This window comes from Pollicipes pollicipes, unplaced genomic scaffold (assembly GCF_011947565.3).
Source record: "Pollicipes pollicipes isolate AB1234 unplaced genomic scaffold, Ppol_2.1 Scaffold_6138;HRSCAF=7277_pilon_pilon_pilon, whole genome shotgun sequence".
NCBI lineage: Eukaryota > Metazoa > Arthropoda > Thecostraca > Pollicipedomorpha > Pollicipedidae > Pollicipes > Pollicipes pollicipes.
This window is the reverse complement of record NW_023596818.1, coordinates 6,291,713-6,316,847: the sequence shown is the minus strand read 5'-3', so window position 1 is coordinate 6,316,847 and position 25,135 is coordinate 6,291,713. Positions and strand designations below refer to the sequence as shown.

General features: G+C 64.0%; 1 protein-coding gene across 1 annotated transcript in view; it reads left to right on the top strand.

Moving 5' to 3' along the window:
• Positions 1–24,601, top strand: part of LOC119105734 (Krueppel-like factor 6) — a 47,570-nt gene extending 22,969 nt beyond the window's left edge. The window contains exons 2-3 of the mRNA XM_037229220.1: positions 3,980–4,529; positions 24,056–24,601. Coding sequence (XP_037085115.1) covers positions 3,980–4,529; positions 24,056–24,240 — 735 coding nt within the window. The 3' untranslated portion in view covers positions 24,241–24,601. The remainder of the gene's footprint in view (positions 1–3,979; positions 4,530–24,055) is intronic.
• Positions 24,602–25,135: the final 534 nt, after the last annotated feature.

Below are 25,135 nucleotides of genomic sequence, written 5' to 3'. Positions count from 1 at the left end.
CCGGCTGACCACGCTGCAAACGTAATCGACTCGGGAAACCCCTTCCGGCTCGCCGTGAGTGAAATATCGCCGAAACCGAGCACCGCGGGAGGGCGAAGCGTGCGGTGTTCCGGTCCCCGAGCGACGTCAACCTGTCCCGTACAGCGGCCACGTCGCTTCCGGAGCGGCCCGGGCGGCCGGCGCGGGGTGGCCAGCGTGGCGGCCGGTGAACCGGCCGGCGCTGGGAGCCGACGGCCGGCCGCTCCCACGCCGGGCCGCCGCGACGCCGGCGACGCTCCCAGCTGCTTGAACGGGTGGGAAGAGGCGGGGGAGCGGCGGCGGCGTCGCTGGAGCGCTCCCCCGGAGGGCTGAGCTGGGGCAGCCGCGCAGCCGCGCAGCGCGCAGCTCGGCGGCCGCTGAAGAAAGCTGACGGAAGGGAAAGAGCCGGTCGTGTTCGTGCTGCGGGCGTTTGACGTGTCTGCGGCGGACGCGGCGGGAATGGCGCTGCCGGGGCTCGCGGAGCGAAACTTGCAGTGGTTTATGTGAGCCGCCGGCGACCGCAGTGGCGTGTCGGTATGCGGCTTGCTTGTTCCAGTAGCCGCAGACCGGCAATCCGACACGGCTGCTCCTCACCGGAATGTGCGACTTTGGAGAGGAATAGAGTGGCGACAGAGTGCATATATATATATATATATATATATATATATATATATATATATATATATATATATATATATGTATGTATGTATGTTCACGTTAGGCGGGCGTGTGCATCCCCTGCAGCCCTCCGGACCGCAGAGCGTTCGGTCAGGTCCGAAGCCTCGGGGACGGGCTCCACTTTCCCATCTATGCCCTCACTGCTGAGCGGGCCAGTCGGGCGGGCGGAGAAGCCACCGGTCTCCCCGAGTGATTTTTACCCGTCCCGTCCCGCCCGCTCGCCAATCGGTGAAGGGGCCGGCGACGCCAGTGACCCGCCCGGGCGCCGGCGCCGCCCGCCGGGCGGACCGCCAGTCGCCGCCTGTCGTCCGACCCCAGCGCAGGACGCTCTTTAGAAGCCCGCGCCGCTGAGTGGCGCCGTCGCCTCGGCGGCGCTCCGCCGGGCGGCGCGTAACGAATGCCGCCGTGGGGCGCCGCGGCCGACGCTCGTGCATTGTTGATGGTCGTCAGGATTGGTTCGCGTCGTTCGGCCCGCCGCCTTCGAGTCGCTGTCGACGGGCCGCCGACGCGGCCGCCTGCGGCGCGCGCCAGCCGCCGCCGCCGCCGACTCGCCCGCGCATTTGTTTGCTCAATCATCCTCAACTTCTCCGGCAATTTATTGATTTTGTGTCGACCCAGTTTCGGGGAGGGGTTTGATGCGGCGCCGGCCGGCAGGGGGCGCCCGGACGGGCCGTGTTGGTCGGCTCTCGGCGGGTGGTGGAGGGTGGTCACCTTGCCCTGAAGTGAGGTGGTGACCTTCCTACGAGCCTCGGGCGTCGGATCTGGGTGGTGAACATCCGCACCCCGCTCCCAACTCACTCGGCAGAGCTGTGTTACGAAAATGGTGGCGGACGCACCGCTCCGTCTGGCGCTGTTTCTCGTTGGTTTTGCGGAGTTCCAGCCTGCTCTTGCATGAAATAATGCCACTGAAAGGTTCCTGGCATTGGACAGTTTAGTTAATGGCTGTTCGTCTACGCTTTCGTGCGCGCATTTGTATGCCTAGCATCCAATTGTTTGAGATGGTCACCCTGCCAACGCCGCCCAAACATCCGTGAACTTCTGAGTGCTTTACTACCCCATGTATGTTAGCTGTAAGCATTGTCTTGGAGACGACTGGGTAGGGGGAAATCATCGATGAAATAATGGGTATCGTTGATCCTTGATGCATTACCGTTGAAGCCGTTGATGTATTACATACAATGCCGTTGATGCATTACTTTTGCGTGCTGATCTGAGCTAGACCTTATGGAATGAACGCAATGCACAGACAAATGTAGTAAGCGAATTATATTTGTTGAACACAACGGAGTCACTGTCCTGTGGCATTTTACTATGAGTGCGAAAATCGTCGAGGGTCCGTATGTTGATGGGCTATCAGGGATAGTTTCTGCTCACTGAACATCAGATGCCATCAGGGTGCCCGATGCTACATAACAATAGCAGAGGATGTCCATCAGTTTATCAGGGCTCTGGTGGTGCGATGGTTGTATTGCCTGTCTGAGAAATCAGAGGTTCGGGTTCGATTCCACGCGGTGTCCGGCCTTCCTGCCAGGGTCACGAGAGGCAGCGCCGTATGACCTCAGCTGTGGAGTCCACCGCTTATCACCAATGATAGCAACAGCAACCATCATGTTCCTATTAAGTCTGTTTGCGTATTGGATATTTTAATCTTACGGTATGCAGCTTGCCGATCTTGTACTGGAAGTGTTATGCTCGGTTTCCGTAGCCACATCGCATTGGCAGCTGCGGCTCCAGCCCGGCCGGACCTGTTTGCCATCGAGTTACCCTGGAGCGGCATTGTGCGCGAGTTCCGGCCGTCGGTCCCGCGGACGGCATAAACGCCGTTTCCGCCGCACTGCGCCGCAGCTCGAGTGCGGTGCGTCGTTTTTGCCGTGGCGCCGGCGCCCTGTAATCGGTCGGCAAGCCAGGTGTCGGGAGTCGCGCCGCCGCCCGAGCGAGTGGACGGCGGGGCGGCGGCGCCGGCGGCCGGCTCGGCTGGCGCGGCCGGCGGCGGTGTACCCCGGCCGGCCGGTCGAACCGGAGGCGCCATCGGGTCGGGCCGGCCGGCGCGGCTGACGGGCACGTGCCGGCCGGCCGGCCAGGCGCCGCTAACGCAAAGTGACCGGCGCCGGCGCCCACTCGGCACGGCACGGCCGCCGACACGTGGCCGGGGCGCGGGGTGGGGTCGCCGCCGCCGCCGCGCGCGATGTCTGGTCACTGCCGCCCTGGATCAAGCGGCGGGATCACCGCGTCACTCAGACGATGTATGGCGCCGCTGGTGCTGTGAATCAAGCTCTATTGTCGCTGCTCCCACCGTGGGGAGAAATACCGGACCATTGCCGCGTCGGAGTGAGACGGTTGGCCGCTGTGTGCCGGTTAGTACGACTCCATCACTCCTGAGCCGGGCTGTAAATCAGGCTTACCTGACCTTGATGGGCAGCATGGCTTGAGTGAGATCCTTCGCCATGATGCTAGTCCACGTGTTGCCGGCATCAGTCCCGACATCGTGCCAGGGGATCCTCCCCATTGCGCCCAAGTCCTAGACCCACGATGTGCATATATAACGATGTGCATATATATATATATATATATATATATATATATATATATATATATATATAACCAAACGAAGTAAAAGACGCTGAGCAGCAGGAGCAAATGAAATGAAGCAAACATCACAAAGCAGCAGGAGTCTGTTGGCGTCACCGGGTGCCGTGACCCCGTCGGTACTGGAGCAGATCGGTCCGTCCATTACTGCGTCGGCTTCGGCGGACCCGCCTTCACGCGCCGCTGTGTCCGTCACAAGTTTCCATGAAAAACTTTGCCGGCTGACACGGCCGACATCCACACAAAGGCACCGGCTTTCTGGCGGTGCCGACGCAGCGTTGCAGCATCGGCAGACATTTCTGATAGTTGGCTGACGCCTGTCAAGTTGGCAGCCATCAAACTTCCGGCGGGCGGCTACATTTGGGTCAGCGACAGCAGCCTGCTAGCAGCGGTTTGGTGTCTACATTTATGAATCAGTTCGCAGCTATTTAGAAATGTCTTTATCTTATTTAAAAGGTCCGTAACGATCCTTTCGATTTCAACCTGCTAGTGACGCTTATCTGCTTTTGGGTTATTGCATACTTGGTGTTGCGAATAATTGTCACAGTTTGCTTCTAACTTCCTTTTATGTTCCGCTCTGCGTCACCGGATGAGCAGTTCCACTTAGTTTGTTCTTCGTTCAAATCTGAGAGCCTTCTGTGGTTGGTCAGCTGTTGTGTCCACGGAGTCATCTTACTTTTTTGCTGTTTTTTTCCAGACGTGCTATGAGATGGAGAAGTATCTGAAGGACGAGCCGAAGCTGAAGTCGTTCAAGAAGCTGCCCAGCGAGCTGGACTCGCCGCGCATCAAGCAGGAGGAGGCGGACGACAGCGACTACTTGTTCTCGTCGCGCGACTCGCTCGACTCGCTGAGCGTGTCGTCCGTGTCGTCGGCCAACTGGGAGACGGCCAGCATGAAGACGGAGGAGGTGGAGTCCGAGTCGGAGAGTGACTCGGAGGAGGCGTACGGCGACTCGGGCGCCAGCGGCCGGCTGCTGGCCTCGCTGACGCCGCCCTCCAGTCCCGAGTGGGCGGCGGCCGGGCCGCGGCTGGCCGGCCGCGGCACGCTGCAGGTTCGCTTCACGTCGCGCTCTGGCGGCCTCATCTCGTGCCTGCCGGGCTTCTCGCTCAAGGCCGGCCACGGCCGCCAGCTGCGCGTCGACACGTCGCCCGACGGCAAGCGGCGGATACACAAGTGCCTCTTCTCCGGCTGCAAGAAGGTGTACACCAAGTCGTCCCACCTCAAGGCCCACCAGCGCACCCACACAGGTCAGCTGAGGCGAACCCTCGCAGTGGCAGGGGCGGTCGTTTGACACCGAGTCCCGAAAGGTGTATGTTTTAGGCAGTCATATCTGGCCGGCGAATCCATCGGTTTCCGACACCACCTCGTCATCACTGCCATACAGCTGTCGGGGCGGACTGCGCACGGCTTCATCCAGTCCGCTCCCTTTGTGCGTGGGCTGCAAACTCCAGCTGCACGCACGTGCTGCCCCTCCCCGCGCAGTGCTGCATCAGCCGTTTTCTCGGACATCGCGCCGCGTTCGTCGGATCTTATGTCTCAGCCGGCAGCTGCTGGCTCCATACAAAGCTGTCGCGGCGCCGGCGCGCGGCGGTGGAGCGTCGCCGGCGAGTGCGCCGGCTCCCGTGGGAGTCGTGTCCGGCTGCGGGGCCTCCCCTCCGGCGTCGACCCTCGGCCTGCCGTACCCCGGTAAACACGGACGCCGCCCGGCGCAGAAATAGCCGGCGGCGCTGCAGGGTCGCTGGCCGCCGCCGCTGCCGCCGGCGCGCGCGCGCCCCCAAATAACGCGTCATCCGACCCCGGGCTCACTATGGCTGTGAACGCGCGCAATACCGCGGTGCTGACAGGAGATGCTGGTATTTTTAACCTGCCGTGGGGGGACGTAAACAAGGTGCAAGTGTATTCGGCAGCGCCGCGCGCACTCTGTGTATTTCCACCTCTTTTACTGTCCTTCTCTCCTCTCCGGGCCTCTCTCATGTGATCTCCTCCCTCTTGCGTGCGGTCTCTTATCTCTTACACGCGCACTTCTTCGCCATCTGTTGTTTTTGTTTCTGCTCCCTGCTCTCCCACATCGCCGGGAACGTACTCTTCCTCTGTAGGTACTCTCGAGGTGCTTTGCTAGACACTCTCCCACTCTACCTACCCTCATCCGATTTTTGCTGTCTGACGTGCGGTGTTTTCTTGCGATAGCTTATCACGTCGTTCCTCCCATTGAATCAACCCTTGAGTCTCCATCAGAAGAGCGAGGAACGCCTTCAAGATATGTCGAATCAAGGACTTGATAGGGTCCCTGTGCCCTCTCCTTCCCTGAGGTGACATCCCTGGCAGCCGGGCAGGCGGCGCGCCAGCGGCAATCCCCTGGGGCGGAGCGCCGCCGCCGGACCCCTCTCCTGCTTCGGATCCGCCCGCGCCCGTCGCCGCCCCCGCCCCGCGCTCTCGCCGACCGGCGCGTCCATCCGTTCCGGCGGGGCGGACAGGTCGGGGCGCGCTTCAGATGAGATCGGGCCGCCGATCGCCGCCCGCCCCGGTAGCGCCGACCTCACGTGCGGCCGCCGCCTGCCGCCGAGCTCCTGCCGGCCGCCGGCAGCCGCTCAGTCTGCCAGCGGAGAGACGGACTGCGGCCGGCGAGCGCTGTCTCGTCTCACGTGCGCAGCCGGGGCGGAGGCGCCAGGCGGCCCCGGCGGCGGCTGGGCAGGCCGCGACCGACCGGGGCGGCGGAACGTAAGTCTACCGTGGCTGCCGTGGCTGCCGTGGCTGCCGTGGCTGCCGTGGCTGTCGTGTGGCGGTCCGCACGACTGCCGCTTCGTGGAAGCGGTCTGGCTTGGCTGCCGCCTAGTTGGAAACCGGGGCGTGGAATTCCGGGTGACAACGGAACCCAAAATGTGCCTTGCGACCGAACTCACGAGGTCGCGGAGGGGCCGAGCGAGGGCAGCAAGTCCTCAGCTCTCTGGTGCCACCGCTGCCCGGCGGCCGTGGTCTGCACGGGTTCGCAGTCAGGGGCGGATCTCGCGAATTTGACTCTTGCCCCGGATCCCGACGCCGCCGCCGCCGTGTGGATGTGTGAGCGGCCGGCGCGTGCGAGCCCATTCTCTTATTGTCTCATTCTCGGAGCCAGACATCGGCTGATGGAATTACGGGCGCATGGCTCCCGCATGTGCTGTTATTATACATTATTCCCGGGCGTTATCAGTGACGTCGGCCGGCGGCAAACGAAGCACAATGGTAAATGGCGGCGGGGGATGGCAACCGCACGCGGCTCACTGCCGCAGCCGTAGAGCGAATGCCGTCTGCTGCTTGTCAGCGCGAGGCAGCCGGCCGCGATAAGGCGCTTTCCATGCGTACATTTTCTGCTCGGCGCCGTTTGCTGGCGTCGTTTGGAGGGCTCAGGGCGGAGGAGGCGGAGGAGGGGCGGGCTCGCCAGCGGCAGCGCAGGGGCGGGCTTGTGGCGACTCGCGGGCGGACTTGTGGCGACTCGCGGGCGGGCTTGTGGCGACTCGCGGGCGGGCTTGTGACGACTCGCGGGCCAGCTTGTGGCGACTCGCGGGCGGGCTTGTGGCGACTCGCCGCGTGGGTTCCGCAGCGAGGCGGCTCTCATGCTACCCCGTCAGAACCGTTGGACACGTCACCGACCTCTGATAATCCCGGAACCAGACGAAGGGGTCGGGGACGTCGGCCGGTGCGCCGCCGCGCCTCCGCTATCGGTGCGCGCGACAGGGCGGTCTCGTGGCCCGTTCTTTACGCAGATTGAAGAGGCCGGCCGGCGACAGTGCGGTCCCGGTCGACCCCATATCGGGCCCGTTTGTGTCAGCGCGCGCTGCCGGCCGCTTTATCGTCACCTCTCGGCGAGCCGGCCGGCCGGTAATCGGCCGCCGAATTACGAGCCCGCTTGGCCCGGCTATCGCCTCGGACGTCAGCTCCAGCGGCCGACGGCCGCCGCCGTCCGGAGATTGCGGCGCTGCCCGGCGGCCGCCCGCACCAGCAATTAGAGCTGCGACGGCGCGTGCCGAGCGGCGGCGGCAGCGTCTGCCGGCCGTCGCTCTGTTTGCCTGCCGATCAGCGTCACCCTGTCTACCTCGTCATGCCCCCCCCCCCCCCGATCCCCTCCCGCGGACGGGTGGGCGGCTGGCGCGGCCGACGAAGGCCAACACGTGCGCGCCGTGCACGTGCCGCGTCGTGTTGGTGTAAAGCGGGCGCCGGTAAAAACGCGCCTGACGTTTCGGCCGGCGCCGAGAGATTCGGCGCGAAGGGTGCGCCGCACGGCCCTAATGAGACGCGAAGGCTGAAATGATTCAGCAGGCTGGCGGTCGCGTGTTTCAGCGCCGCCTGTCCGCAGCCGGGCCTCGAGACGAGTCGAGCAGCTGTCGGCCCCCTCTCTCCCCTGGGGAGGGATGGGATAGGGAGGGGTCAGGCGTTCGTCGCGCGGAATTAGCCCGGTCCGGCCCTCGCTCACGTGAATCATTCATCGCGCCGCGGCGCCGAACTACGGAAACACGGAGGAGCGGCGAGCTCTGCATAAAGCAACCGTGAGAAGAGAGCTGAAGAGCCTGCCCGCGGCCCGATTGGGGTGATGATGGGATGGCGTGCTGGTCGGCGCCCGCATGCTCGGACGGTGTCAAATTGTGGCGGCCTGATGATTACTAATGCTATCCCGAGCAAGGCATCCATCACCGACGACAGATGGCAGGTCGGCGGACCTCTATACAGTCATCACCGACCCGCCAGCCCCCATCCAATCACACGAGTGCGGCACGGGGGCCGGCCGCGCTCCCCCCCCCCCCTCCCCTCCCCTCCCCAGGCGCAGCGTCGCCCCTTGGCCTCGTGCAGCTCTTCCATTGGAGGTGGTCTGACAGCGGCGTAAAAGTGGGCTGCTCATGATTGGTGATGTCGGGGTGACCAGGAAGATGTGTCTTGCAGCGTGGAATTAGTACTTGTGCTAAGAAACTGAATCGTAGAAATCTGCGCCTACCACAAAATGGTGCAAGGTTCACGTGGTTTGTATCCCAGCCAGCCTTTTCGTAGCACTAAATCAATCAAGCTTAGCGCATCCTTGACTGGAGACCGCACTCCTCCGGCATCAGTGTACTTTGAAATACCAATTATCTCGGATCATTCCCAGAAAGCGCAAACGCGTGAATCGTGTCTCTGTTTCTACTCATCACCGAATACTCATCTCGATGACATCCCAGCGGTGATTCAGTTTTGACACTCGCCATAGTCGAGTGGTTTGTTATGCACAGCTAATGTCAACCGCGGGCCGAGTGCCACGAGCGGAGCCTTGCCTGGAATCAATCCTGACTGTCCGCCTGCTGCCCGGAGTCCAAGTTCATGGACCTGGACTCTGCAGCTGGAGTTTGTGAGGCTTGTCTAAATTCTGTATCGACCCTGCTGGTAGCGGGAACTTGGTCACTGGGGGCCGGCCCCGTCCCGCGCGACACACCGAGCCCGGCGGCAGACGTCGCTGTTTCAGCCGTCAGCTAGAGCCCGTCTGCCAGCAGTGTTGGTCCAGCCGTCAGCTAGAGCCCGTCTGTGAGCAGTGTTGGTCCAGCCTTTAGCTAGAGCCCGTCTGCGAGCAGTGTTGGTCCAGCCTTTAGCTAGAGCCCGTCTGCCAGCAGTGTTGGTCCAGCCGTCAGCTAGAGCCCGTCTGTGAGCAGTGTTGGTCCAGCCTTTAGCTAGAGCCCGTCTGCCAGCAGTGTTGGCCCAGCCGTCAGCTAGAGCCCGTCTGCGAGCGGTGTTGGTCCAGCCGTCAGCTAGAGCCCGTCTGCGAGCAGTGTTGGTCCAGCCTTTAGCTAGAGCCCGTCTGCCAGCAGTGTTGGCCCAGCCGTCAGCTAGAGCCCGTCTGCGAGCGGTGTTGGTCCAGCCGTCAGCTAGAGCCCGTCTGCCAGCAGTGTTGGTCCAGCCGTCAGCTAGAGCCCGTCTGCCAGCAGTGTTGGCCCAGCCGTCAGCTAGAGCCCGTCTGCGAGCAGTGTTGGCCCAGCCGTCAGCTAGAGCCCGTCTGCCAGCAGTGTTGGCCCAGCCGTCAGCTAGAGCCCGTCTGCCAGCAGTGTTGGCCCAGCCGTCAGCTAGAGCCCGTCTGTGAGCAGTGTTGGCCCAGCCGTCAGCTAGAGCCCGTCTGCCAGCAGTGTTGGCCCAGCCGTCAGCTAGAGCCCGTCTGCCAGCAGTGTTGGCCCAGCCGTCAGCTAGAGCCCGTCTGTGAGCAGTGTTGGTCCAGCCGTCAGCTAGAGCCCGTCTGCGAGCAGTGTTGGTCCAGCCTTTAGCTAGAGCCCGTCTGCCAGCAGTGTTGGCCCAGCCGTCAGCTAGAGCCCGTCTGCCAGCAGTGTTGGCCCAGCCGTCAGCTAGAGCCCGTCTGTGAGCAGTGTTGGCCCAGCCGTCAGCTAGAGCCCGTCTGTGAGCAGTGTTGGCCCAGCCGTCAGCTAGAGCCCGTCTGTGAGCAGTGTTGGCCCAGCCGTCAGCTAGAGCCCGTCTGCGAGCAGTGTTGGTCCAGCCTTTAGCTAGAGCCCGTCTGCCAGCAGTGTTGGCCCAGCCGTCAGCTAGAGCCCGTCTGTGAGCAGTGTTGGTCCAGCCGTCAGCTAGAGCCCGTCTGCGAGCGGTGTTGGTCCAGCCGTCAGTTAGAGCCCGTCTGTGAGCAGTGTTGGTCCAGCCGTCAGCTAGAGCCCGTCTGTGAGCAGTGTTGGCCCAGCCGTCGGCCGCGCCCGCCTGGGTCCGTGTTGACCTCCCTCCTCGGCGGCGGGCGGCAAGCTCGGCCTCCGTCCTCCTCCCAGCTTTGTCCGCGCTGCCGGCCGGCCACTTGGCTCGAGTGGCGGCGGTCCTCGGCGACCGCCTCTGTTTGTGTGTGGGGGCGGGCCGGCCGGCCCGAACAGCTGCCGGACGGCCGGGGGCACCGCTGCAGGCCGACCCGGGCAGCCGGCCCGCCCGCAGCTGCCCCGGCAGAGGCCGGCCGGCCACGTCATACGGCCGGCTGGCAAGTGACCGCAGCTGCAGAGGCGACGGCGGCGCCACCGAATCGGCGCTGCGGGACGGGCGCTGGACGGACAGGCTGGCCTGTCAGGTCAGGCGTCTGTCGCTCTGCCTCCCGCCGCGCCGCCAAACCGGCGCCGCCGGACGGGCGCTGGACGGACAGGCTGGCCCGGCAGGTCAGGCGTCTGGCACTCTGCCTCCCGCCGCGCCGCCGCGCTGCCGCGCCGCTCCCCGCCTGCTCGCCTCCCCGATACCCCCCCCCCCCCCTCGCCGTCTCCCCTCCTTCCCGCCTCCCACCTCCCCGGTTCCCGCCGCGCCGCCACCCAGCCTCCTCGCCTCCCCGGTATCCTTCCTCGTCGTCTCCCCTCCTTCCCGCCTCCCACCTATCCGGTTCCCGCCGCGCCGCCACCCAGCCTCCTCGCCTCCCCGGTACCCTTCCTCGTCGTCTCCCCTCCTTCCCGCCTCCCACCTATCCGGTTCGCGCCGCGCCGCCACCCAGCCTCCTCGCCTCCCCGGTACCCTTCCTCGTCGTCTCCCCTCCTTCCTGCCTCCCACCTATCCGGTTCCCGCCGCGCCGCCACCCAGCCTCCTCGCCTCCCCGGTACCTTTCCTCGTCGTCTCCCCTCCTTCCCGCCTCCCACCTATCCGGTTCCCGCTGCGCCGCCACCCAGCCTCCTCGCCTCCCCGGTACCCTTCCTCGTCGTCTCCCCTCCTTCCCGCCTCCCACCTATCCGGTTGCCGTCGCCCCGTCACCCGCCTCCCACCTCCCGTCTCCCAACCTACCGCCTCCCCGCGTCCACGCCTTCTGTCTTCCCTCCTCTCCGCCCTCCCTCCTCCCTGCCTTGTTTCAATCATTGCGTGACTCGGTCTTCAGCCGGTGCAGCTTTGCCTGAACCCTCCTGCCGGGAGCTTGTCCTACACCGAACCCGTCGCTAATCCGCCGAGTCGATGCACGGCGAGAGACTCAAAACGTCTAAACCTTGGCCAATTGCCGACCTGGCCGGCGGTGAAGTGAGGGCTTTGTCCGGCGTGACCCGGCCCTGCGTGACCTGGCGCCGGTCAGCCGTGTGCTGCCTCGCGCGGGACTGAGCCGCGCGCCATCACCTCGGCAAGGCCCGCTCCGTCTTCGTCCGCCGGTGTCGAACCGTGACACCGCCAACAGTTGAAAGGGCTTCCCGCCTTTGTCTCGAGTCGTCGGCTGTGGCTGTCTTGACCTCTCGGAATGCGGGGCTGCCGGTCTGCGCCCGCGGACGTCGGCGCCACTATGACAGCTTGTCATAGCGCCTCCCCCGGCGCGGCCTCAGGGCGTGCTTCCAGCGCCGCGCGGTGCGCCAGATTGCGAAAGGCTTCTTCCCGGCAATCCACTTTAATGGGGTTGTTGGAGCGTGGCGAAGTTTTAGATGAAGTTCCGTGCCCGATACGGGTGCCGCCATCTATTCATCGCCCCGGGCAACAAAACCGTCTGTACCCCCTCCCCCCGTCCCCCTGTCGCTGTCCAGCGTACTCGAGCTCGGCAGCGAGGGCCCGACCGCGAGTGGCAGCTCTGCCGGAGAGGCTTGTCATCGGTGACGCAAGGAGGCACTCGAGGTGGTGATGCCTGACGACCGCGACGTCTCCATCTGCTCTGCGGGCTGCCCGGCGGGCGTTTTTGTTCCCGTCCGGGGTGGCGGTCGAGGCGCCGCGGCCCACAAAAAAACTCGCCGCGCCATTAGTTTTATTGGTGCCTTTTCTCCGGCCTGTTAAGCTAATTCCACAAGAATGGCGACACGTCCTGGTGGACGGCCGGTCCGCCCAGCACTCGTTTGTTCTGCACCGACGGCGAGCTCTCCGACGTCCCCTCCTCTTGTTATGAAAAACAGGCGGGCAGAATTGTCTCGCCGCGTTTCTGCCACCCGGGGGAACTCCAGGCTGATGGCATTCGGAAGTGCAGTGCCCTGCCGTCACAAAAAGATCCTGCTCCTGATCAAAATATCCGGTTCTTTCCTGGGCTATCTGGTTCTATCCGGTTCTTTCCGCGGGCGCGTACGGCCCACACTGACGCGGCGGCAGAATGTCCGTCTACTCAGGGTCCAGTTCAGTGGGATGGGCGTCTTGGTATACGTTAGCTACTCTGCGTTTATTCTCGTCTAGTCCCTGCGTGTGCATGCATCGTCCCCCTGTCCGTTTCGCCCGCGGTATGCGCTGTTCGCTCCCGTCCAGGCGGCCAGATAGTCGCCTCTTTGTCTGTCGACGGGCGCCGTTTGCGACGCTGCGAGATCGACACCTGGAGAGAGCCCCATGGCCGCGTCTGGCGGAAGAGAGAGGGGTGAGCTCCGGCCGCTCTGTCTGGCCCGTTGGCAACGGGCGGCTGGGCCGGCATCGATCGTCGCCGGCTATAAAATGTCACGATCGCGTCTGGTCTGGCGGCGAACGGCCGTCGGCTGGCCATGGGATGGCATGGAGAGCCTCAGGCCATGGGAGGGCAGGAGAGACTCAGGCCGTGGGAGGGCAGGGGAAACCTCAGGCCGTGTGAGGGCAGAGGGGGCCGCAGGCTATGTGAGGGCAGAGGGAGCCTCAAGCCATGGGAGGGCAGGAAAGACTCAGGCCATAGGAGGCCAGGGGAAGCCTCCGGCCGTGTGAGGGCAGAGGGAGCCTCAGGCTATGTGGGGGCAGAGGAAACTTCAGGCCATGTGAGGGCAGAGGTAGCCTCAGGCCATGGGAGGGCATGGAGAGCCTCAGGCCATGGGAGGGCAGAGGGAGCCTCAGGCCAGGGGAAGATATGGAGAACCTCAAGCTAGGGAAGGCGAAGGAAGCCTCAGGCCATGGGAGGGCAGATGGAACCTTAGGCCATGGGAGGGCAGGGTTGAACGTCAGGTTATCGCAGGCCAGGTGGCGCTGAATGCAGACAGCGTCGGACCACTGGACACTTGAGGAAAGCCGTGGATCGTGGAGGTTTTAGGGCTTCCAGCCATGACCATGACCCATGGGGCTCAGGTATGAGCTGCAGAGACAGCTTCAGGCGTGGCAGCCCGTGAACTGCCGAGGGTAGCCTTGGGACACGTTATGTTCGCTTCAGATGATTCGAAGCCAGGTCTGGAGGTCAGAGGCGAGGAGAACGCAGCAGGAAGCGACGGCGTCTGGACGAGGGTGAAAGGAAGCGTCAAAAGGCACTCGACGGCCGACGACAGCACGGCCCGCCCCGAACGATATGGGTCAACCAGGAATACCGTCACGCATCGCGTGGCAATGCGTGAGAGTAGATTAAGAAAGACAAAAGAAGGAAGAAGGAAATGGGAACTGGATCAATGTGGCAGTTGGGGGTGAAAACATTGCTAAGGGATATTCGATATTGACTTATCTACCGATTGAATTAATTCAGTCATCGCACGACGGCCAGCGTGTCGTGCTCTTCACCACGTCCTGTCCGATGGCGGCTAGTTTTTGCGGCAGTTTTCCATGCTCAGATGCGCACGGGGCCCTCTGGCGACGTGGCCCGCCGTCGCCCAGCTCAGTCAGTCTGGAGAGCCGACCGCGGGGGATGCTGGCGCACCAGGCGGCGCTGTCCTCTGCACTGGTGGCGGCATGGCTCGGCAGCCAGCCTCCAGTGACGGTGATATTTGTTTTCGCACCGTGGTCTTGCGTCAGTCGGCGACAAGCAGTGTTAGCATCCGGATAGCCGTGTAGCCATGTGTCGGAACGAGTCATGTGCGGCACGCTGTTGGAGAGACGTGCCCAGCCAAGGGGAGAGCGCCCCTCCCCCTCCCCCCCCCCACACACACATCCTTAGATCCGCATTTTGACGACGTACCCCTTTATCGATTATACCCCCTTTATCGATATCGACGTACCCCTTTATCGATTCCTTGCCAGGGCGAACCTCAGGTCCGTGTATGCCCTTGTGCCGCATCAATGCGTGTTGAACTTGGCACATGGATTTGCAAGTCACTCTTTCGTCAATTATGCTCGGGTCTTGTGGTACATTTTAAATTGGCATGCTCTGACGTAATGCGGGTTCGTCTCAGATGCGCTCCGGGCCGTCGACGTGGCACGTGCCTCCTTTTGCGTGCAAAGTATCACGGCCTGCGCTGTGGCCTGGCGGCATCGGTGAAGACAGCTGGCGCTGATGGCCCACTGGCAGCCGAGCAGCAGCGACAGGGGTGGGGGGGGGGGGGGGAGGAGGGGCCGGATGTGCCGTACCCGCCGCCCTGTCCACTGGCCGGCCTGGCCTGGCCTCCCTCTGCAGCAGACCGCGCACGTGGAGCCGTCCCGGCCGCTGGGGATCCGTACGGGAGGGCGCGCTCTGCCAGCTGGGGGACAGCATGGGAGAGACGGAGGGAGGGGTACCTGCAGGCCCGCACCGGTGGGCCGCGGCCCCGGCCGACCGACGAGCCCGCGGGGGCGCTGCTGACCGCGGCGGCGCCGACTCCGGCGCCAGCTGGTGCTGGAGAGTTCGGGGCCGGCCGATGTGCCGGTGGCCTTCGTTGCACCCCGCTGGGGGGGGGGGGGGGCTGGTGGCGACGTGTGACCTGACCCAGCTGGAACGAGGTGCTAGTGGTTCAGTGCTCCCCATCCCCCCGGCCGGTACGGATGGGTCGGGTCGACCCGCTCTGCCCCGCTCTGCCGATCGCGCCGATTGTCCCAATCTAATCGCCGCTCAACAGTGTTGTTGACGCCGACCGTACCGTACCGGCCATTGAGGCCCTCGACAGGCGGCCGTGCCCGGAGGCCACGTCCGCGTCCGCGCACACCGAGGTCACGCGGCGCCGATTCACGGCCCGCTGTCACGTGGGCTCATTGACGGCGCGCGACAGTTGTCACGTGTCCTGAAGTTGAGCTCGCCTCACGCGCCGCTCTCGCGCTGTCGTCATCGCGGATGGCATGTTCGACTGTCGGAAAGGAGTTCACTGTTTGACTGTCGGACCGGAGTTGGGTTCGGGTCTCCGGCAGCCTGCCAGATAGCGGCGTCCGGCCAGTTATGTGTGTCAAAGTGTTGTCCTCGTCATGTGCCGCTCTGCGAGCAACAGTGACGGTCTTCATTCTCAGACGGCGTGACTTCCGCCGGCGCCGGTGCATTTCGGACGACCGGAAAGGGTTGCGACAGGGGTTAGTCGCTTGTCCGAGGCGCACGTGCTTTGGAGGACGGCGGCAATTGTCGCTGGCGTCGAGGTCAGGGACTCCGAAAAGGGGCCCTACTCAGCAAACACACGAAATATGCTCTGGTAAAAGGTTGTTATGCGACCGTGTCTTGAGTCTGGGCTTTTGGTGCCAGTGCAGTCTTGCGTAATGCCTCTCTCGTGGTACGTAAACGGCATTTAGCAACGATTACAATTGTTTGTAATTTCCATTGATGTCCCTATCTTCAGCGTCCCTTCGATGACGTTTTTCACCTTTCATTTCTTAATTTGCTAGAAGTCACTCTGTGTGCGGGGGGTTCTCTCCCGGCCGGGTAAGTCGGGAGTCCTCTTCCGACCGGGTAGTTGGGGGATCCTTTTTCGACCGGCTAAGTCGGGAGGGGTCCTCTCCCCACCGGGTAAGTCGTGCTTCCCCTGCCTCGGTCGGACCCGCTGATCCGCGGTGAAGATCGCCAATTGGTCAGGGGCGCCCAGCTGCTATGCACGGAAAGTTAGTGGCATATCGGATCCAGTGGATCATTTTGCCGGGCACAAGGGACACGGCGCCGTCGGTCTGCAGGCAGGGCACGGCATCGGCGGTCCGCAGGGAGTTTGGCGGAGCGTTGCTGTCGTGGCGATTCCACCGGACTTCTCCGTCGAAGCGTCCGATCGCGGTCACTGGCGCTGGGGGCCGACCCAGCCGCACGGAAATGACCCTGGTGATGGGGGGGGGGGGTGCAGACGCCACCGTAGCACTGCACGTGCAGGTGCTTGGGGGGGGAACTCGTTGCCCCGGCAGCTGCGGGCGGTTCTGGCACTGCGAGGGGCTACCCCAGGCGGCCTCGCACGGCAATGGCGTTCATCACGCGTATCTGTGACGAGATCTGAGAACGGGACGGGGCCGGGGCGCGCGCCGGCGCGGTCGACCCCAGACCTTTCCTCTCCGCTCAGCATAAGGAAAGTCGGCCCGCTCTACTTTCCCTCCTCGCCAGTCGATCAGTGTCAGCATCTGTACGCGGCGCGCGGCGAGGTCTCGAGATTGGCGTGGCGCGCTGTTCTGGCTGGCGAGTGCGTGGCCCGGGATGGGGGCGCCTCCGCGGGGCGCGCGGTCGCGCTCTGACGTCACCTGTTGACATCCGGCGGCGGCGGGTTGTGCGGCCCGCAGCCCGATCCGTTCTGTTTACGCGGCGGCCGGCGCCCCGCCGACGCGCCCGGGGCGGCACCTCTGCCGGCCAGGCTTGGCAGCGCGGACAGTGACGATCTGGCAGCTTTGGAGGCCGCGGCCGACGGCCATCCGGCGGGGATCTGGCAGCGCTGGGCCGCGGGTAATGGAGGAGGCGGCAGCCGTCCAGAGAGCGTCTCCGCTCGAGCGACCTGCGAGTCGTGACCTCTGTTGACCCGGCTGACCCGGAGTGTTCCGGGGTGGGCTCCGGTCGCGTGTGTTCGGCGAGTCATGACAAACTGACTAGTGCTTTGAGGATAACTTCTTGTTGGGTGAGCGGAGCGGGATGATTCCCCAAATGAGGCTGATTCCACTTATTACCTGGAGACTGCCCCCCCCCCCCGCAAAAGCTGACAATGGCAATGGCCTCCAGAATTGCTATCATCTACCACCCCCTCGATGTCAACGCCGTGTCAGAGGGCGACCGACCCCGACCATCGCTCGAGGCGACATCTGAGTGGGCCGGCGTTCGGCGGGCAGGACCGGCCCCTGGGGCCGCTCAGGAGGGCCTGCTCCTGGGGCCGCTCAGGAGGGCCTGCTTCTGGGACCGCCCAGGAGAGCCTGCTCCTGGGACCGCCCAGGAGAGCCTGCTCCTGGGACCGCTCAGGAGAGCCTGCTCCTGGGACCGCTCAGGAGGGCCTGCTCCTGGGACCGCTCAGGAGAGCCTGCTCCTGGGGCCGCCCAGGAGAGCCTGCTCCTGGGACCGCGCAGGAGAGCCTGTCGTTTGACGTTACCTGCTGTGTGTAAATCCTATTCATTGGCACCGCCATGATGGCGGTGTGTGTGTGTGCGTGTGTGTGTGTGTGTGTGTGTGTGTGTGTGTGTGTGTGTGTGGTGTGTGTGTGTGTGTGTGTGTGTGTGTGTGTGTGTGTGTGTGTGTGTGTGTGTGTGTGTGTGTGTGTGTGTGTGTGTGTGTGTGTGTGTGTGTCGTGCCTGTGAATGCACCGCACTGCATTTATAGACTGGGCGTGCGTCGCTGGAGCCTGCGTGCGTGTGCGTTTGAGAGCGAGGGCGTTGATAATGGCGTTGTCCATTCTCCGGCATGCGTGTGGTTTTCTGAGGGTGTCTTTTACGACATCCATTGTCTCGTGTAATTAGCACGGCAATTGGAGGTTTTCTTGAATCGGGTAGTTCCTATCACGTCAAAAATTACGGCACAAAGCCCTTGTCCACAGAACCGTTACCCGACGGACCTGTGCGACTTGGCCAACCTTCTGCGACATTTTCAATTAACGGCGGGCGACGATATCCTGCCCCACGGGAGCGGCCGCCCCTCGCGTCGGCGATGTTGGACTCGCCCGGATCAGTGTCGGCGCCCCGTCGGCCGGCGGCGAGCCGAACAGACGGAAAGGCGCCATTAGGATTGGGAAGTTAATGAGTTCATCAATGACCGTGGAAATCCATTTTAGAAATAACCTTGTTACGGTCTCCCTATTTTTAGACGGAGCTGGAGAGGAATTAAATGGATTTGCCTGAAAGCGAAACCAGAAAGAGCTCCGTACTTCAGTGATTAGATATTCAACACGAGCGGAATGGCTCGTAACAATCGTTTAAAGATGGAGCTGGCAGAAAGTTCGTTCTGTGCGAAGTCACCCAGCGTGTTATGACACTGCCGAGCTGAAAGTACAAGACGATGCAGATGTCTGGGACACGACCTTGGCCGTTTGGGCATGACGGCCCATGCTCGTGTCTGCTCATGCTGCGCCACGCACCTGTCTTTCCTTAACTCACCCAGATGCCGTCCTGTCACGGGACTCCGAGGGATGTGACGAGGTCCCGCCGAGTGTTCATTCACTCCCCAGCTCCTCTGGAGCCTGACGTAGGAGCTTGTCGCCCCACCCCACGAGCCTGTCACCCCATCTCACCCCATTGACCCTGCCGCGGCTCGCGGTGCCGCCATCAGCGCAGGCTGAGCCACCTGGGCCGAGACAAACGCCGCCTCTCCGTGACGGAGCGCGGTCTGGCGCGCCTGCCGCGGCCGCTCGCGCGCGGCCGGCGGCCCGGCTCGGCGCCCCCGCCCCGTCCGCGCTGTCTCCCGCTTCCGGCGGCGGCGGCGGCAGCGGCGGTCGCCCGGTCCAAACCGGCTCGCTCGGCATGACATCAGCGCGCCAAGGCTGCGCCGCTGCACGGCCGCCACGGGTTTGGCGAGTGAGTCAGGCCTTATCTGGCCGCTGTCACGGAATATGGCAGCTGTGACGTCAGCCGGGCGACGCAGAAGCCGCCTGCGCCGCATTCTGGCGACTGTGCGCCGGCGCGGATAGCTTGCGCCGCGCCGCGCGCCGCGTTCGTTTCCGCAGCGCTGTGGTTTTGCTTGTCTTCAGCCCCCGGCGCCGAGCCTACACAGCGGCTGGTCGCTGCGGTCGGGAACGACTGCTGCACCGGGGCATCCGGGCCAGGAGGACGGAGGGGGGGGGGGGGGGTGTCACGTGGGTTCGCTGGTCTCTGGTGTCGTGGTTTCACCGCAATGACACTGGACGCCCAGCGTGTGGGCGTTTGCCTGAGTGCAGCCCGGACCGCAGCCGCGTCGAAGTCGTCGAAGTCGTCGTCCGGACGGCGGGTGTTGCCAGGCGGCCTTCTGGGGCTTTTATCCTGATTGAACAGGTCACCTCAGGGTCAGCAGCTCGCGGCGGCTTCTGCAGGCCGGGCCCAGCCTGGCAACAAGGCTTGGCTGCGTTTCTATAGTCATGCTCGCGACCGAACGGCCGGCAATGCCGCTGCAAATTGCACGAATCCTATGAATGAGTGCCAGAGTCTCCTTCTGTCAGCTGCGCGCGACGCCTCGGCGGCGTGTCGTCTTGGGTCGTGCGCGTCGGGCGCGCACGTCGGGCGTACCCTGCTCGGCCGGGCTGCGGGGTCGGAGCGGCGGACAACCCCCCCCCCCCCCTCCCCCCTGCTCATCACACGGTCGGTAGCGTCTGATTGTCTTGGCCGAATGCAGCATACGTAAACACGCCGTCCGTGGGGGGGGGGGGGGGGAAGGGGCTCAAGTCAGCAGCCGTCTCAGCGCTGGGTGCCGGCCGATGAACTACACTGCTTTGAAATGACGTCATGAGACGCGATAGTGAACGAAGGGACACCTGCTTGCCTTGCATGGCATGATGCTTTGCAGGGATAGATGGTTGCTTCAGTTGCGGGGGTCGTTTGTTCGCGATCTGCGACCGCCTTTGTTTTTGTTTCTCCGAGCGGGCCGACGAACAAGACTGCTCTGAAATGACGTCATAAGACGCCGTGGCGAACGAAGGGACATCTGCTTGCCTTGCATGGCGTGATGCTTTGCAGGGACAGATGGTTGCTCCAGCTGCGGGGTTGTTTGCTTGCGACTCACGGCCGCCTCTGTTCTGGTTTCCCCCACAACAGTGAGCGTGTGAGACGACACAAGTGGCCGCCTTTGTTGCAGGCGTCGTCAAAAGCTTAAGTGAAGCTACAAAAGCCTGAGTGAGGTAACAATGGCTGCCACTGTTTGTACTCCCTGTGCAAATGCCGCTGGAAAACGGCGCGGCACGAAGTCTTGTCCTTCGCCCAAGCGCTGTCGCTTCAGGTGCCTGTCGTGCACATGCCGTATTATCTTTTTGCCCCGATGTTTTTTAGATGATCGAGGTTTACTCCGGCTGGATGGCTGGATGATGACGTTGACGGCGTAGATGACGATGGCGACGTAGCGCCTGGCCTGGGTCATATCCGCGCCCGTCTGTCTGGCTCCCAGCGCGGCGGTCGGAGGCGCTATTTTCCGTGGCTCTCGCCCCCGTTCCGGCCGCCGGGAGGCGCAGGAAGTTGGCTGTTAGCTAGCCTCCCCTCGGGCCATCATTTAGTAAACAGCGCCCGTTAATATGGCTGGTTATCCCCGGCTGGTCGGGGCCGCCGCCGGGATGAAGCCATCGCCGTTGCCGATGCGGTCATAAACTCTTGTTCCCGTTGTGTGCATCGAGCGGGCCCCGCGGCGGGCCGAGGTGTCGGAGGTGCGGCGGCGGGGCCGCCTCCTCCGGCGGTAAACGACGCCGAAGAGGGCCCACAGCGTGCTGAGAGCGGCTGGAGTACTCTTAAGTAGTCAGCGGCCCGTGGGGGTGCTCAGAGTTTGCCGGCAGATGTGGTTATAATTAAACGGCAGCCCGGAGTGTTAAGCCTTGGGAATGCCGCCCTGAGGTGCCCTGAGGTCTGGCGTAGTTGGCAAGGCGCGGACGACGAGCCGGCCGCGGCCGCGGCAGGCAGGCCAGCAGCAGGCCGCGGCCTGCTGCTGGCTTCCCAGCTGCTGCTGGCTGCTGGCTCGTGGCTTCCCAGCAGGCCGCGGTCCCAGGACCATCACGTTCGTTCTGGGATCATGAATTAGTCTTGGAATCCCACTGGAACCCCAGAAACGCTGTCGTGATGTCGGGACCATTATCAGAACATCTGTCGGCCTGCGGCCGGTGCATCTGGGACAGGCGTCCGTACGCGTTGATCCCATTTCCGCGGAGGACCGGCGCCCCCGCAGGTGACTCATCATCAGCAGAAGCGCCAGTGCGAGGGGACTGGCGCACGTCCTGCACGTGTGAGGGCTTGCGTGCAGGGCCGAACAGCTGATTCACGGGCCGCCTGGGCGCTCGCCTTATACGGCCATGGAGCGCCGCCTGCGTTTTTGTTCGCAGCCGGCTGGCCACGGCGCTGCGCCGCCCATCGCCGCTCGTCGCCACTGTCCCCCGGCGCGGGGGAGGGGCGGGTGGGCCTGGCCGGCGCTCGGCGGCCGGTAGGGAGCGAAGCGCAGGCCGGTAATGGGCGCCGCTGCCGGACGCGACGCGTGCGTGCATCCTCTGTCTGGCAGCCTCCGACGCCGGCTGACCCGCGGCTGCCTTTCACTTTCACCCCGCCCGCGCCGCCCGACCCACATCGGGGTCAGCGACCCGACCTTCGGCCGGCCGTCTGCGGCCGCCCCTCATGGCACTCCGCGGCGGGTCACGTGACGGGCCGCGGGGCCGAGGGGGGAGGGGGTGCGGGGCGCCGCTTGGTGCACGGGTGGCGTCCGCCGCCGGCGGCGGGGGGGGGGGGGGGTGTCACGATTGTCGTGCCCGTCACGCGTCCGGCGCCGGCCCCGTTCATTGATGCATGCACCGGCGGTGGGCGGCCGCCTCCCCCGCCGCCGCGCCCGGACGAGGGTGGCCGCTGAACGGCATGCAAATCGCTCTGCGGCACGACAGCGGAGGGGCAGTTTTTAGGAGCGCCCCGGCCCGGCCGGCGGCGGCCTCGAAAATGTAGGCCGCGGTCCGTGTGCGTGCGCTGATGGCGCCCCCGTTGGCGGATGTTGCGTCCCAGACCGGTAATAACGGCTGCATGACCGTGAGCATTGCCATTAGTATACTGATGAGCCGCTAACCGCGTTGAAGCGGTTTGCAAGTGCATTATTTTCAGCGTGCCTCATGTCGGACGGCATCCGTTTGGCGTGGCGGCAATGTCACCGAATCGGTGCGACCGTTCCCGCAAGCGCTGTCACCGGGTCAGTTGTTCCGGTCATTTCCGGCCGTGGTCGGACGCCGCCGGAGCGCCGTGACCGCACCTCACCAGCTCAGCCGGCAGGGTTCGGTACTGCGACCGAGCTGTGCTCGCCATCCTCAGGCTTAAGCAAGCTGTGACGGCCTGGCCACATGCTGGCTGGCCGCGCTGGTGCCGTCTTATCTGAGATGCGCACGCGGCATCCGCCCTGTTGCGATGCTATGACGCAACGCAACGACCCAGGACTCCTCAAAGCAAGCGACCATTTTTGCCTCGTTGCGTCACGATCTGGCGCAACGGAGACCCAGAACCGCGCGCGGTCGCCGGACCTTTTCGGGAACAATCAGAAGAACAGCGAGGGCCTGACAAACATCACGGCTCCATAACTGGCGCGGCAGCGCGCCGCTGCGTTATCACCGGTCTTGTAGTGAGTGGCGTTCGGCAGGCGGGCGCCCGCCGACCTCGCCGGCGTGCGTCCTGTCCGCGCCGGAACCCAGCCCACACGCCGTCCGAACACACAGCCCAGGTCGGCCCAGACGCTAACGATCTTACCTGTTTGGCGTGACAAACGGCTCTGATTGGCGATTGGCGATCTGTCTGGCGTGTCTGTCTCGTCAGGGTCGGGCGTCCCGTCCGGTGTCGTCCTCGTCTTCTCGTCATCGCGTCTCGTCAGTCCTCCTCCGTGTCACAGCTTCTCGCCGGCTCTCCGCAGGGGCCGCCTCCGCCCTCCGGCTCCCGCCCTCTCTCCACTCTCCCCTCGTCAGCCACGCGCGCGCACTCGGCCCCCAACACGTATGCGTAGGCATGAGGCCCGGCGGGACCGTTACGTGGTGGAATGCGACCGCCCGAGTCCCGTCCGCCGCCTCTTCGACCCCCATTGTGCCAGCCGCGATCGGCGGTGCCGGCGACAACAGAGACTCCGTGTTCGTGCTAAAACCGAGGCGGCCTTTACCCGTGTCGCGTCCGCCGCAGCGGTCTCTTGCAACACCGGGTCGCAGGCGGATGGACTCCCGATAGCGGCCCGGCGCAGGTCCTTGCTCTCGGGTCGAACAGGGGCCTTGCGTTTCGGGCGGCGCGGGCGCACAAAAAGCTCGAGAGAGATCCGCTACTTTCTCTCCCCTTGCTTCATTGTTATGCGTCGAACACATCTCATAAAAGGCCCATACAAGGGCATTTCCCGGTGCCGCGCGGGAGGGGCGTTATTTTGCCTCGGCGTCCGTCTGCTGGGAGCGGCGACGGCGCGCACTGCCTCTCATCTGCATGAAATGCCTTGCTCGACGACGACGTGCCGGCTCCGCCTCCGCTAATTAAAACGGCACTCCCGCCGATAGATAATGGTGCAGTTGTTTGTGTTCGCGCCGCCAGCTCCGGGGAGGCGTTTCGGGTGTTGGCGCCCGGTGCGCCGCCGCCTGGCCCCCGGCGCCGGCGCGCGGCGTCAGTGTGATTGTTACGAGCGGCTGTGATTGGCGGCGGCGGCCGCCGCTCGCGGGCGGCGCCTCGGAGCTGCCGCCGCCGGACCCCGGCTCCCGCGACCCGGCCGAGCTCGGGCCGCGTCGCCGGGTCACGCTCTGGGGTTGTCCGTGACGCCCAGGCCGGCCCGACAATGGGTCCCACGTCATGTTGTCTTGGCCTCGACCGCGCAGCCCGCGGGCGTCGTGCCTTGGAGAGCTTTTGTGTGACAGCATCGTGCCGCGGCAGACAGCGTGGCGCACGTTACGACGTGGACCAGTCCAAATCCACTCAGAAGCGCCGTCGTTTCTGCTGACGGTTGTCCATGATGTGCCTCCTCCTTGCATAGCATCGGACTGCTGTACTTTCATCGCGGACCTGGATGCGGCTTCAACCCCGCGGGTTTCTTGTTGAGCGCTGCTGGACTTAATTCTGGCGCTTTTTGAGACCAGGTGGGGACTCGTGTTGTCTGCTGCTGGTGGTGTCTGTTGGTCGTTGGTCTAATGTGCGTCCCGCGCCGCCCACCATGTGCGGCGTCCCGTGACCTGACTTGACCTGACCTGTCCTGACCTGACTGGGTACCGTGTCTGCGCTGTTGCAGGTGAGAAGCCGTACCGGTGCTCCTGGGAGGGCTGCGAGTGGAGGTTCGCCCGCTCCGACGAGCTGACCCGGCACTACCGCAAGCACACGGGCGCCAAGCCGTTCAAGTGTCACAGCTGCGACCGGTGCTTCTCGCGGTCGGACCACCTGGCGCTGCACATGAAGCGCCACCAGGCCGAGCTATGATCGCCGGCGCCGGCGCCGTCTGGCCGGTCGGCCGCCGTCAGGGACTACACTGCCACTGTCATTCCACCGCCGGCTGGCGGGCCCGGCCCGGGCCACACCCCGACCCGCCGCCGGCTTTTGTACGGGCCGCCAGCGAGGCACGGCGCCGGTGTGAGCTACAGCTAGTCCGCCGCGGATGTCCGCGGACCGCCAGCACCCGTTTGTGTGTCTGTCTGCGTGTGTGCGTGTGTGTACGCGCTCGCCGGCTCGTGAAAGTTTCGTTCGGGAAGTTGCGAAATTTAAAGAGGACTTCTGTCATTCAAGTTGCGCATCCACATTCATCAAGTCGTGTCGCGGCTGGTAATTACTCATTTGCTCCACTGGTACCCTAAATTCCCAATGTTCCACGAACGTTTACCGATTTACCATGACCCCATCCATCGACGAACCATATGGCCGCCGACCAGTCATTATTTCTGCCAGCTCCACTAAATTGTTTAAAAGTTGTAATAGACTAAAGCAGACGGATGTTCGTAGAAGGCCTTCCTGTCCTCTTGTCACCGAATGAGTCGCTGGCGGTTGCGGTGCAGACGGCGGCTGGTGGTGCGGTCTCAGGAGATCCGAACGAATGGCAGCACGTGCGTAGGTCACCGCGATGCGCCTGCCGCCGCGTGCTGTTCATGGTTCAAAGCCAGCGAAGCTTTAAAAGTCGGCGGTGGTGGGGGAAGAACATGAAGTGCAAACCTGCCTGTTAGCCGACTGTGTCGGAGGCGGCGGGGTGAAACTGTGATGGGATGCGTCCCTCTGGGGCGTCAGTGACTGGCGAGGGCGCGTGCGTGTGTGCGTGCGTGCGTGCGTCTGACGCTGGTCGTGCGCTAGTAGTGTCACGCTTCTGCGTCCCATTTATATCAATTGT